The 15,476-nt window shown below is 34.6% G+C and overlaps 1 protein-coding gene across 5 annotated transcripts in view; it reads right to left on the reverse strand.

Annotated features, from left to right (window-relative positions):
• Positions 1–15,476, reverse strand: part of ACAP2 (ArfGAP with coiled-coil, ankyrin repeat and PH domains 2) — a 160,568-nt gene that overhangs the window by 11,263 nt on the left and 133,829 nt on the right. For 4 of the 5 annotated variants that reach the window (XM_079922245.1, XM_079922242.1, XM_079922241.1 and 1 more), the window contains 8 exons: positions 14,302–14,353; positions 12,930–13,030; positions 12,220–12,325; positions 6,299–6,507; positions 5,889–5,958; positions 4,067–4,158; positions 2,151–2,335; positions 905–997 (listed from right to left, as the gene is read on the reverse strand). In XM_079922245.1, the coding sequence (XP_079778371.1) occupies positions 905–997; positions 2,151–2,335; positions 4,067–4,158; positions 5,889–5,958; positions 6,299–6,507; positions 12,220–12,325; positions 12,930–13,030; positions 14,302–14,353 (908 nt within the window). The remainder of the gene's footprint in view (positions 1–904; positions 998–2,150; positions 2,336–4,066; positions 4,159–5,888; positions 5,959–6,298; positions 6,508–12,219; positions 12,326–12,929; positions 13,031–14,301; positions 14,354–15,476) is intronic. The other variant, XM_079922243.1, reaches the window with a different exon arrangement.

Consider the following 15,476-nt stretch of genomic DNA (forward strand, 5'->3'; position numbering starts at 1 on the left):
GTGAATAGATTTAATGCCACTGAACTGTACACTTGAAAATTGTTAAGATGGTAATTTTACGTTATGTGTATCTTACCACAGCTTTTTAAAAAAGCGAACTCTTACCTGTATCACAGTATGAAAGTTGTGACATAAGAAACCACTAGTTTAACAAAATGAGCTAATGGGAGATGTTCACAAAGGAATCTTATTTCCTATAGACTAATCACTCTCCACAACCTTCTTCTCTTATAAATACATCGACTAGTACACCAGGCCTTTATGGTCTTGCCAGTATCCAATGGATAGGTAAATTACTCTGTATTAGATTAAAATTAGGTATATATGAGTATAAGCCTGGACTTAGAGACTCAGAAGAGGCAGTAAGAACCCCTAAAGGATTTCACTACTAGACCAAACCTCACTTTATTCCTAGAATGGTCCAATACCATCATCACAATTTGCAGTACAAGCAATTCAAATAATTTAAAGAATGCTTACTATCCTGAGTATTCTGCAAGATCATAACCACTGAAATCATAAAGGAGAGAATATAGGAGGAAAGCACAGGTCAGAAGAAAAACCTAACTTGGGGGGGGATGTGGGGGATTTGCTGATCTCTTTCTCCTGATAAGAAAAGACAGCCACAAAAAAACATAACGGGTAGTAAGAAATACCGTTCACATGGATTAAAAATTATCCTTAGCTATTGACACATATCTTGAGGCTCAGAAAAATGTACAGCTAGGAGAGAACTTCCAAATATGAAAATAGCTGCTTTCTCATTCAGCAGTATTAACTGCCCCTTAGTACCTTCTGAAAGACTAACCACTTCCTTCAGAAACTATTTAATCAAACTTGGCATTTTCCACATGCATTTTTCAGCAAACAATACCAATTAACATGGAATTTCACCAAAACTCACCCGGCTCATATAAACTATTGGCTGACACTGTGGAAGGTAAAGATTCTCTTCCATCATCAGAGCTCTGCTGGATTCCACTGTCATTACTTTTGACTGTTTTAAAAAAAAACCAGCTAGTGATTAAAGTTTGCACCATTAAGAAAAAAAGTCCCACAATCAATGAGGTTTTAAAATGAGCTCTGATACATCAACGTGATCTCAGCCACCACCAGCAGAATAAATTTACGACAATTTTAATCCTTTGAAACACTTCACGTATCAAAATATGAATCAGTCATGAAGCCTAGCAATAAACTTATTTTCAGAGTCGCAACATATCTCACTACCCCGTAATGTGTCAGGGGTAGTAAAGAGTTAATTTATCGTATGACTGTAAGTAATGTGTAATTCTGAGACAATGGGTAACATCTAGAGAAATGGCCACACCGCACAATGACCACGGGCACAGACTTGGAATGCTCCACAAGAGTAGTACTTACTACTACGTAGTTTTGAAGAAGTATCAAAGTAGGAGAAGAGTGAATCTAGCTCATCAGGACAGAACAGAGACTCCCTCCTGGCCTCGTCGCTATTTACAGCAATCACTGGGGACATGCAAGTTAGCAAAGCACAAAGCAGGCCATAAGAAGGGAAAAGGGCAGGAAAAAACGTTACTGGGAAAAATTTAGGAGGAAAAAACAGGAAGGCTATTAGGTGGTTAATCAGATATTTAGGGCTTTTTGCATGACAGATTTGCAATTCCCATCTCCCCTTTCATTTTAAGCAGTTTTATTCCTTAAGAATATACACATTATGGTTGAACCTTGAACAACACAGGTTTGAACTACGTGGGTCCACATATACTCAGATTTTTTCAATACTAAATACTACAGTACCACATGATCTGGGATTGGTGGCATCCACGGATGCAGAACCAATGATACAGAGGAACTGCAGGGCAGACATGGAGGAAACGCATACATGGAGGGCCAACTACAAATTATATGAGACGTTTCAACTGATCGGAGAGTCAGTGCCCCAACCCCTGAGTTGTTCAAGGGTCAAGTGTACCTAGAAATGTGAATTATCAGAACACTGCTTAAATTTAACTGTTTTAAAAACAGAGAAATCCAATTTTTCTGTAGGATATACAGAAGGAAACAGTTTTTAGCATTTAAAAAATCTACAACAGCTACTAATTCAGAGATTAAGAAAGTGACTTCAGCTTAAGAAAATATTTATATAGATAACAAGTAAACCGTAATACCTGAACTTTGGGGAGATGCTCTAACTTGTTCACTTGGCCCAAGTTTAGAAATGCTCAGCCTCTTTTCTTCACAACTTTTGGAGACAATCTGTTTTTCCTGCTCAGGAGGTGATGATGATATAGAATATTTATCCACAAATTTTCTCTCCACATATTTTGCTCTGATATACGCCTCTTTCTCCTGTCTGGTTGGTATACATAAAAATGTCATGATGTTCTGCTTAATATCTTAGCATGGCTAATACTGAAAAGAAGCCATTACATATTGAATTTTTCAAAGAAAGTCACTAAATGTCATACTAGTTAAAACTGAATTTGCAACATTCTACAACATGTTTTCCTTCCCAATATTAAATGAACTATGATTTCATGTTTAAATGAAAAACAAACAATAAAATGAAAAATCACAAGTATTAACATGGCACTCTCTTATTGTCTTAATTTCTATGCTCATTCATTCCCATATATATTCTCTTTTGCTTTTTACAGAATGAAAAACATTACCAAGAAACTATTAAAATTTACAGAAGTTAACTTTAATTCCATTTTTACTCCGATAAATAATGTCACATACTGAACTATCACTAGTCATGACCATAATTCTTCGTAAGACAACTACTTCAAAACAACATAGCATTTCTAACTTAAGGGGGACCAAAAAAGGTATCACATTTAAATTTTTTGATTTATGATACAACTATAAAACACCAAGTTTGTTCTATACCTTTTCTTACTTACATCTTTCTAAAATGCCTAGGTCTTTGGCTAAAATAGGATATCTCAAGGTCTGAAATAACTCAAACAGACATGCTTTAGCAAAAAAATAAGAATCTGATTTAAGTGGTATTGGTTTAGAGGGCAATAACTTTTTAAAAGTATTAATTATCATAAAAATATAATCAAACATAGGATTATGGCAAATAAAATTTTAATACCTAATATAAAGAATCATAAAGTCTAAAAATAACATGAACAACAAAACTAATTATCTACCTTGAAGGCGGCCACTTCATTCAGAGTCTCCATATATAGAATTGGAAGTAAAATTTCAAACAGAGCAATTAAGTAAGTACGCTCCCCTACCAGAAGCTACCCTTTTCATCTGTAATTCTTCAATATAATAATGCCATGTATGAAATACATAATTAACAAATATTTGCAGAACGAAGTCAAACAATGTGATACTATTCATTGTAGGTAGTAGAAACTTGATCCTTGGAGACATTAATGAACAGATTAACTCTTTTTAAAGGCCTGCCACTAACAGAACTTTGTCTCCTTTAACTGCTAAGAGTTTTTATATTCCTATGTGGAGCCTTTTTTTTAAATTAATTTATTTTTAATTTATTTATTTCTGGCTACTTTGGGTCTTTGTTGCTGTGCGCGGGCTTTCTCTAGTTGTGGCGAGCGGGGGCTACTCTTCAATGCAGTGTGCGGGCTTCTCATTGTGGTGGCTTCTCTTGTGGAGCATGGGATCTAGGCGTGCAGGCTTCAGTAGTTGTGGCATGCAGGCTCAGCAGTTGTGGCTCACAGGCTCTAGAGCGCAGGCTCGGTAGTTGTGGCCCACGGGCTTAGTTGCTCCGCGGCATGTGGGATCTTCCTGGGCCAGGGCTCGAACCTGTGTCCCCTGCATTGGCAAGCGGATTCTTAACCACTGCGCCACCAGGGAAGCCCCGGAGCCTTAATTTTTAAGATTCTCTCTCATCTGGAGACTATAATTTATTATCTGACTAGTAAAATATAATTATCTAATTAACAAACCCAAGAGAGACACAGCCACATTTTAACAGAAGCAGTAATGATCTCTTCTGAACAGTCTGCTTCAATAATACATATCAATTAAAGTGAAATAAAATAACAGCTATATTCAAGATGGTGGGGGGGGGGGATGAGGTAACACATTAACACAACAGTACCTTTGTCCTGGTTGCGGTTTCTTTATTCCCATTTTTTCCACATTAGCTTCATAAACTCTATTCATAACATCATTCCCCAACTCACACATAAGCTGTTTGGCAGAAAGACAGAAAATAAGCAATAATTTCCTAAAAAACACTATATAAATCCTTAAGCAAACAGAGCTACTTAGTTCTTTTTGCATGTTCTGCAAATGCTCATTTCACAAAGATGCTTAAAGTTAAAACAAAAGGAGACAAGGACTGAGAGCAATATCACCATTTTGCCATTCTTCACCAGAATACCTTCCCTAGAAGATTACTACTCCTCAAGAAAGCGTTTCTCCTCACCCATCTTCTACCAGATTTCTATCCCTTACTGTGGCTAGCACAAGGCTACACATTCACAACATCTGCTAAGTTAACTGAAAAAAGAAGCCTAAGTCCAGACACGGTAAGGTTTAAACAACTCAGAATTGAAGCAAACTATTTTCTCCTTACACTTTATTTATAAGTATTTCTAAATATTTTTTAAATGTATCAGACAGTTGTGTTTCAACCAAAGCTTCTAAACTGAATCCACTGAGTTCATATCTACACGCAAAGTTGATGCAGAAATTAGATTGCTAGCCCCCACCCCCCACTTTCTTCTCCTTTGAATTCATAACAATTTATGGAATCTATCGAAATAGGGCTCTACCACAGGAGCCAACTTAATCACTTTCATTTAGACGTTTCCACAGTGATTCCACAAAGAAAACTTTTTACTTTACTTAATTGACAGGATTATTGGTTTATTTATGGATTGAAATAAAAACACAAGCATATTAAGAACACAATTTTCAGACAGAAATAAATGTAGGATACACTACAACCTTTACACAAACGTATATTTTTTACAGTATGGTAAACTAAATGGTGGGAATTAAAATGGGTATACTATTAACCAGTATAAATTTTGTAAATATTAAAAACCCAGTTGTGATATAAAATCATTTATGACATTTTCATAGATATGAATCCTTACACAGGAAAAAGGATGTCTTAGTCTGATGAGTACTACCCCTTAAAAATGTAAATTTGCAAATGTGTTATGCTAAAATATGCAATGATAATGACATGCTATACCAATCCATCACGCAGCTCACTATAGCAATATCTAATATTTTTAACAAGAATTTATGTAATTATAAAATATAAAATTAAGGCACAGAATCTAAGATAATTTGTGAGAAAACATAAAAATGCAGGGGTGCTGGTTTCCTTAAAAAGTGAACTGACAGGGCTTCCCTGGTGGTGCAGTGGTTAAGAGTCCGCCTGCCAATGCAGGGGACACGGGTTCTTGCCCCGGTCCGGGAGGATCCCACATGCCGCGGAGCGGCTGGGCCCGTGAGCCATGGCCGCTGAGCCTGTGCGTCCAGAGCCTGTGCTCCGCAATGGGAGAGAGCCACAACAGTGAAAGGCCCGCGTACCGCAAAAAAAAAAAAGTGAACTGACATGGAGTTAAGAGTGCTACATAATAAGCTTAGCAATTTAAAAAACCAATAACAAAACACCAGATTTGCCAAAATAACATCAGATATGTTCCAATACAATTTAATTCACTGTTAGCACTGAGAAACTCACACATTTGTAAAACCAGATTCTAAAATCTTGACTTTGGGGGATTCCCTGGCAGTCCAGTGGTTAGAACTCTGCCTTTCCACTGCAGGGGGCACGGGTTCAATCCCTGGTAGGGGAACTAAGATCCTGCACAGCTATGTGGCAAAAAAATAAATAAATAAATAAAATCTTGACTTTTATGTGAAAACATAAAATATTTTTAAGCAAATATTCATTTTACCTTTAAAAGTTCAGGCTCCCAGGTGTCTAAAGTTAAAGATCGTACTTTTGAAAAGTGAACTCCAAGACTCCTAAGTGGGGAAAAAAAAAGACTGCATTAATATATAAAACTTTCAAGTCTCTATTTGCACATTATGCAAGTTATTTTTCTCTCTTAATGTGACATAGTCTCTAATATAGGCCTCAACACATACATAAATAGGGACAGATCTTCTAGTTAATAATGAATGGTGAATTGAAGTCCTCAAAAGTACTTCACAAACCAGAATTTTATCCACTTCATAAAAGATACAAAAACACACTGGCAGTCAAACTAGGCAAGTGGGAAAGGTCCTCTAACCAATGAGACACAGTAATTTACAATGTGTGTTTAACGGAAAGAAGTCTCTCATCCTGGGCAGGCCTACCCACCGGTGAATCCCAGAACACTCGATACACAGGGTGATGCCCAGGTTGATGCTGGCCCACCGTGGGTCTGCCAGACCACAGTCACAACAGCTGGCATTGCCAGGAATACACTGGACTCGCTGCAATGCACTTTCTCCTTTCAATAATTTATCTTTTGACTCATTTCCAGAATCCAGGCTTCCCGTGGATGGAGATGATTTCTTATCCAGCTTCTAAAAGAATTAAGAATTATTAAAAAAAAAAAAAAAAAAAGGATTGTAATACTACGTTGCACACTGCATGCTCCAAACAAATGCTTCTAATCAACAAATTGAAGGCCTATTATGGGCCTAAGCCAGGAACTGTTCTAAGCACCGGGGATTCAAGGATGAAAAGATATAGTTTCCTCCATCAATTGGCCTTTAGTCTTGTGGGGAGAAACACATTAATATTAAAAAATAACCCGACACAATGAATGTATGTACAAGATAAAATGGCAAAGAGAAAGGGGAACAGTAAATTAACACGCAGGATGAGAGACAGAGAGAGTACACGTGAGACTATAAAGACTCAAGAATAAAATAAATACTATTTTATACCAAGTTTTTCCAAGGTATTCAATGAACTGCAAGCAAGTTGTTTCAATTACTGCAGTGAATTACTGAAAATGATATGGCCTTTTACTAATGAGGAGATCAATTGCATAATTATAATTACGAGTGAATCAACAACAGAATGCACGATGTCTAAAATCTCAGGCGAAACGAGGAGAAAAGCAAAGGTGGTAGATAAGCAAAAAGCTAATTTTTTAAGTGAACAACAAAGTCTATACCAATAACGACCAAATACAAACATGTAGTTTGGGGATCCTAAGCAATTAAAGATATGACCTAAAAAGTCTTCTGGTTTAAAAACATTTCAACAAGCCAGTATTTTAGTATAAAATCAACAGAAATATAATTTGGCCCTTGTCTTGCCCTTCTTGAAAACTCAATTCAATAGCCGTTAAGTGGGGCTAAGCAAAGAAAGTGTGGGGATACAGTATGCCAGAGAGGACTCAGCTGGGTGAGGAGCATACCCTCAAATGAGAGTGACCCTGTGCAGGTTGCTGTTCCCAAGCAGCAGAAGGAGGGTATTTGCATAGGGAGACAGCCCAACAAAGGAAATGAGAGCCTGAGGATAGAGAGGAACTACAAAGTGGGAGTGCCACCTAGTGAGAGATGTTAGAGCCTGGCACGTGGGAAATGGCAGCAGGGAAGGGATATTGGTCACATACAGGGGAACTGATTATGTAACTAAACCTGCTAAAAATAAGTGGGAGCCAGATTTCTCACTGCAGAGAAAGGGCTAATTTATATAAAAAGGGAGAGAGTTAGAACAAACCCTGTTATATTAAATTAGGACTGGAAATACCAACAGGTGCCCTAATGGTTTCAGTACAAATAGATACATAAAGTTATACAGATGTAAATGTGTATATGTATATATATACATGTATATTCCCTTATCTTGGTTTCTACAAACTATTCTCCACGAAAAAGAACTAGGGCAGTTTGCAGAAACTACTGATTTCAAGGCTAGTACAGAGAAACTACAAGAAGATGAACTCGGAACATCTCATCATGTTAGAAAGTAGAGAACAACTCAAAGATTGTTGGGAACATGTCAAAAGGATACAGAATCCAGGGCTCCACTGGATTGGCCAAACTTGGGTCAATTTGAGAAACAAAACAAATAATGATAGTAATGAATTATAATACATTGAATAAAATAGAGGCCTATCTTGATATAATTATATTTTAAAATTTAAAGCCTGATGAGGAACAGAATATCTACATAGTCTCAAAGTACCCCCCCACACACACACAAAATACTATTACAAAGATAACATTACAGTAGAGAAGTCTAGCAGACACTACCTTACTCAAGTGATCAAAGTTAACATCACCAATAACGGGACAAATCAAAATCTTGTGCCACCTGAAAGGATGCAGTGAGAAGAACACAGCATCATTTATACAACATTCCTACAAAAGATGCATAACCTTGTGAGTAAACAAACCAACAATGAGGGACATTCTACAGAAACCTGTAATCTTGAATACAACCAAGGTCAAGAAGGTCAAAGTAAGACTGAGGGACTATTCCTAACTGAAGGAAACTGAAGAGTCATGACAACTAAAAGAGACCTGTGCTTCTGAACTGCATCTTTTTGCTGTAAAGAACATTACTGGGACAACTGTTAAAACAATGATATTTGAGAATTAAATGGAAGTAATGCATCAATGCTCATTTCTTGATTTTGATGACTGTACTATGCTTATACAGGAGAAATGTCCTAATTGTGGGAATTACTCACTAAATTAATAATGGGTGATGGGGCATATGTTAGCAGCTTACTCTGAAACAGTTCAGGGGAAAAAACTGTTTGTATTATACTTGGAACTTCTCTATAAATTTGAGATTACTTTAAAATTTTTTTAAAAAAGAAATAAAATCTGCTTTACTAAAACATGTTTGATAATGTGAATTAGCTCATAAGCAATTATCATATAGAGAAAGGATGTCAATATAATGCAGAAATCATGTTGGTTCAGTCCCAATTTTTTCTTTATTAGCTAATGCTTTTGGCCAAAAGCAAAGTACACTAACACAGCAGAACTTGGGCTGGCCACCTCAAGGAACACAGGACTGAAAATGACACCCATCTCCCCATTCTTCTTGGCTCATTTTGGCCATGTGCTATGACTTGAAAGTGTTTACTGCACCATTCTCTCTGATCTTTATGTATTTTGTATATGTCACCAAAGCCTCAACCCTTCTGTACCCTTCCTTTAAGCTATCCTCACCAATTTTTAAAGTTAAGTCCTATCTGTATTCTATATTATAGTGTTCATTTATTAGGAATTTAACTAGGCTAATATTGGGTTGGCCAAAAAGCTCATTCGGTAGTGAATAAGTTGTTCCATAAAGTTCTTCATGAAAAATGTGTCTTTTATCTTGACTTAAAACCAAACAAACTTTTTGGCCAAGCCAATATTTTTACTGAGATTCTAAAGTTCCAAAAATTATTCAAGTTACAAACTTACAAGGTTTTTTAGGTTGGCCCTATCCCTATTTTTCCTGTAATCCCTGCTATTTCTGGTGTATGATTTTGCTAACATAGGTATTTCAGCAACACCACTAGCTCCTTCATCAAGATGATCTGGATACACACCTAAATTTGTTCCCTCTCAAAACTCCGCTAAAAACTAGAGAATTTTTTTAAACGCAATTACCCAGAGCCCTTAATAGACAAAGTTGTGATAATCTGAATATGAAAAAAGAGTAATTACTGCAATTAATTGGGACCCACTGTATTTACCAAAAATCCATGAGTGTATAATGATATCCCAAAAAACATGTATCTGTCCCCACTTAAGGTAGCTAATAAATCAACCAAATGTGGTCATTAAAAGCAAAAAATCAAGCATTTTATTAAACTAACTAAATAGCTCCGTTGATGAAGAAAACCTGTATTTCACACAGGAATGCAGATGGGAATGACAGAATTAGAAAATCATCATTTTGCAATTCCTAATGAAATTACAAATTCAGTTATAAAACTATTAGATGAATGGTTGATGGAGCATAGATCTTATAGGGTCAAAGTAACACAAGGTAGATTTTGTTACACAAAATAACAAAGTAGACTGGGAACAAAAAAGGAAATGGAACATGACAATGGAGGGATCATATTGTCATCTCCCTAATCCAATGTGTCTGCTTCATGTTCACACAGAACATTTTCGCATTAACAGTGGCTGGATAACAATATTGTATGTCTCCTGTTGCAGCATGAAGTATACACATTATCTATGTTGCAATCTATGAGAAGGAATTCTATAGGAACAAATAGCCTAACCTTTTCAGCACATCATTGTTATGAAAAAAAAAAGAACTGTTCTAGATGGAAAGACAAGGAACATAAGACCAGATGCAATGCCCAGTCATAGAAGAGCTCCTACTTTGTAAAACAGGTTGTAAAAGACATTTTTAGGACAACTGAAGACACATGAATATAGACTGGGTTACAGACGATATTAAGAAATTACTATTAAGTGTGGAATGACATGATATCTGTAATCTACTTTTAAAAACTTAAGCTTTTTTATTTAAAAAAATTAAGACATTTATCCACAAGAATAGGGAGAACAGGAAAGAAAATAAGAGCAACAAAACTTGGGGAGCTGAACGGTGGCTGGATGAATGGTAACTGAGTAGACCAAGGTAAAATCTAAGGAAATAATAAGAAAAATCTAAGAGTCCATCAATTTATATCACATAATATTCAAAGGACTCAAGGATTTATACCAGTTATCTTGGAAGTGGGGATGAAAGTAGGAGGACTGATTGTTTAAGAAGCAGTTAGATCGAAGGTGCCCTCCCCAACACTGCCATTAGTGTACTGCTCTCTACAAAGACACACAAATGACTAGAGGTTTATTCTCTGGGAAAGTAAAACAGAAAGTGACTGGATGGGGTTTACCTAAAAGGTGGAAGGCAGAGGACTAAATTAATGTATACACACCGAATGCTGCGATCCCCAGCAATTAGCTCCAAGCCAGGCCCTTATCCCTATGCAGGAGATTGGTGAGTCTTCTCTGGGGAATCTTAGCTGAAAGGACTCCAAAGACCCTAACTCTGGTTGTTCCTCAACAAATGGTCCACACTTTGCTGAAGCTCACAGTCAACGAAGTCCTAACTGTGTTCTCAGAGCTTCCGAAGAGGTTACTCCTTAACTTGCAACCATGAGCAGATTACCAGAAAGCCAAGGAAAGCCCCTAATAAAATGGTTCTCAACATTGTCTATACACAGAAATCATTTAGAAAGCTTTTAAAAATATTGATGCCTGGGTCCCAACTCCATTCAATTGTTCTGGGGTGGGACCTAAGCACTGGGATTTTTTAAAGCTTCTTGTGTTATCCTAATGTGCAGTCAAGATTAAGAACCACAACTCTAACACTGCATATATGAAAAAAGAACAAGTTTATATGTACAAACATTCAGCAAACAAAAAGGATCTCTTGGAAATTAAATATGTGCTAGCAGAACTGAAATATTCAATAGAAGGTTTGGAAGACTAACTGATAAAATCTCCCAGAATACAGAACAAAAAACACAAAAAATAAGAAAATCATAAGACCAGTCCAGAAATTCCAGAAAAAGAAAACAAAGAAATTGGAGAGGAGGAATACTAAAGACTGGTTAACAAGAAAGACTCCAACAACAACTCTGGAAACAAGAAAAACACTGCCATTAAAATTTTTAAGAATAATCATTTCCAACCTAAAAATTCCACACTCAACCAAACTATCAAACAAATGTGAGGATAGAATACAGACATTTTCAGACATGTACAGAGATTCACAAATGTCACATTTTCAGGAAGCTAGTGGGGGGAAGTGGTGAGTTCCATTTCTTAAGACTCACTCATGGCCTTGCTCAAAGGAGTTTGTAAACTCACTGGGTAGCTAAAGCCAGACTACAACCCAAGACTCTATATTTAGTTTATCTTCTCCAGGGAGATTTCCACTAAAATATGAGCTTTCCTTTTTTGCTTTTCACCCAGTTTTAATTTTAAATACCTTTCACATTCACTGTTTTATTAGAATAATAAAATATTTGGGGAAAAATACTTGCATCAGAATACCTGGGACACATATTGAAATAATGGATTAAACATAAATATATATATTAAATATATATTAAACATATATATAAAATGATAAGTAAAGAGAAATAAGCAAAAGAATTGAATCTACAATTTAAAAATAAAACCCATTTCAATTACAAAAAAAATTATCCTCCATAAAAAAGAAAGTTTTAATAATCATGCAATGTTGCGACTAAAATTAGAAACTTTGTTAATGTATCACTTGGTATTACAATATGGTTTACTAACCTCCGATTCATCACCCTTCTCTCTATAAGCAGTAGCAATACTGGTCTGAACAGCCTTAATCCATGCCTGGCGCAGCTTTTCAGAATCTGCCTGAAGCATACAACTTCTAAAAGGAAATAACATTGTTTTCTCAGATACTAAATTAAACCAAAAAATAAGAAGGTTTACTTTTTTGTCCACTTTGTTATTTAATAATTTTCTAACAAAAACTAATTTCTGTTGAAAGGTTTTATTTCACCTATCTTTACGACAGGGTATGTTCATAAAGAAATCAAGGAACCAATGAAATAAATTACCTACTGAAAACAAATCACCCATTCCTGTATATTAAAAAAAAAAAAAAACTTTAAATTTGCCACATAAAATAACATTAATTTTTTCCATTGGGTAGATATATGAAATGGTAGTTATCAAAGAAATTTATCTGATATATGACTTCAGTTCATTACCATGACAGTTAATATGTTTTCACATGGCCACATCAATCATCTTTATAGAATTTAAAGAATACGATACTGGGTAGAAGTTACATAAATATCTGACTTAATACGTGTAACCATTAATTATTAAAATTTACTTTTAGAGCACTTTTTTCCTCTTTAGCTCATATAATCACAACTGCAACACAGATCTCTCTGTATTCTGGAAAATTCTTTAAGACAAGCTATGGAAACATAAAAGCAACTCTCAAATTCTTTAGAACCACTCACTTTGTTGGAGAGACCACCTCAAAGCAGAATCGTCGTTCTATGTCCTCACAATGTTTCACTGTACAGAGCCTTAGATCTTCTACCACCACAGTGGGATTATCCTACAATAAGGAAACAAAACTCCTATATTTATCAACCTAGGTTTTAAATACCAACTACCAATGAAAACATACTTAAAAACAGTACTTGGAATAAATGGTCTAATTTTAAAGGTTTATATTTTATCTTATTTTAGATTAGAAATAGGAGTTATCAACATAGATATAACTAATAAAGGTAATCCTGCCCTGTTAATAATTTTATCTGCCTCATAAAACTGCTGTATAAGAATTAAATGAAATAGTTTATATAAACTTAGTCCAACACTTGGTAGTTAATTAGCAAGTGCTCAATAAATGTTAGCTTTCTGTTCATTTTCTTCTATTTTCTTTCATATCGATTTCTCTCTTGATCCTTACTCACATATAATAAAAGCTACTTTCCTCCAAAACAAGAAGCCTTTCATGAGTCAAGTTTAAATAACTGAAAGAAAAATAAGAAGCCTATACGTGCTTCTTAAAATACCTAAGAAAATGAGAAATTTTAAATCATTTTTTAGTACTTAATAAAAAAATAAACTCAAAACCAAGCTTATCAGAGTAGAAATAACCATGGACTAATTAGTTAGAATAAAGAACTTCTATGGAATAAACCTGCTACCATAGAATAGCAAGTAAAATTTCACATTGTGTCATCTCAAGAGTAAAGTGGATATTTGAAATTTACAGGTGAATACATCATTCATAAAGACTAACTAGGTAAAAATCAAGTCATCAATTAACTAATAGTTCTTTTTCTCTAATTATCTTTAACATTCTCAAGTCACATATAATCTCATTATGCCTTTCCATTAAATAAAAATACCTTACTCTTAAAATCAGGTTCAGGAAAACAAACATGTAAAAACAATGTTAACAAATTTAAAAGTTTCTATTTAAATTAATTCAAGCTTACACTTTAATGTAATTATTAACCTTTCTCCATTACCACTTTTGGCCCTAAGGTGATATTTCTTAAAAGGCACCCTTTCCTTCAGCATCAAAACAGTACTAGGGAATTCCTGTCTCACAGCTGGACAAAGAAACGTGAAGGAATAAAAGTAATAATCCTGGGACACAGAAAAATCCATCTCAAAGCTAGGAACTAAGAATTCAGGACACAATGTTGACACTTTCCACTTCTGAGTCCTCTTATACATACACAAACATAAAACTAATAAACAGTAATCTTGCACACATGCATATTTATGGACTTCAATGCTTTACCAAAAGGAACAGTTAAAAAACTTAAACTGGGGACTCAATGGGTTTTCACTAATTAACAAAACACCTACCTTAAACTTTTTCTGGTAAACCAACTGATTATTCTGTATTGAAAACCAGCGTCTAAATAGATACAAAATAGATTACGTTTTCACAAACATAATTTATTTCAGTTGTTGTTAGAAAAGAAATATTGAGGAAAGCACTAGAAAATCAGTTTATGGTAATTATGTTTTTAGAAGTGCATTGTTTTGTTTTGCTTTATATAAACTGATGTCAATGAGATAGATAACTATTGAAAGTAAAAAAAACAATTTCAGGCAATTTTAAAACCACAGATTAGGAAAATAAAATTACTATATTTTGATTCATTTTTATGTCAGAAATTTATATCCTAACAAAAGTTGTCATCCTTTATGTCATTACCAAATAATAATTGTTTTAAAATAAAAATTTAGCTTTTTGAGCTTCCTCAAAAATAACTAAATCTTTCCCCCAAAATAATTTGCTTTTGTTATAAAGTAGAAATAAAATTATATTATAAATAAGACTTCATTTGTATACAATAAAAGACTGAAATAAATGGTGCTTTGTTTTCAACCTTTCTGAAGCTAATTCAGCATTTGATTTGTTAAGCAAAACAGAAAATTGTATCATCCTTTTAGAACTGACATCACAGGAGATAGGTGCCAATTCACTTGGGCTTACTTTCATGTAAAATACTTCTAAGCAGAATAATCAAAGTTATGACTAAAAATGAGTCACCCAACTATTGTTCTGCTCATTACTATACATTAATTGGCAAACACTTTACTTGCAATCTTCTTTAGAAGAAAAAACTAAGCTACGTATGGCATATTTACTAATTCTAATTTATTAAAACAGTAAAAGGACCTAAAGACTTACAAAAAAAAAATCACAGCCAAAAGCCATTCATAAAAGGAAGCAAAAACTCTCATCAAGCATGAAAGGTAAAACAATATTTGAGTCATTATTTTAAAATTAGTTTCATGTGAGATGATTTCTATCATAAACATTAGTTATTAATCTATTAGCAGATAGAGATTCTACCTTTTCATTGATTCTAATACAAAGCACTAAAAATTGTATTTAGACATATTTAGAATTTCTATTTTAAAAAATTAAGTTAATTCTCCAAAGCTGAGAAAATGATTAGATGCTTTTCTATTTTTAAGCTAGACAGATTGTTAGGTTTTCTTGCTATTTAAAAAGGTATCACCGTTAC

Source organism: Stenella coeruleoalba (assembly GCF_951394435.1).
Source record: "Stenella coeruleoalba genome assembly, chromosome: 5".
NCBI classification, from domain to species: domain Eukaryota; kingdom Metazoa; phylum Chordata; class Mammalia; order Artiodactyla; family Delphinidae; genus Stenella; species Stenella coeruleoalba.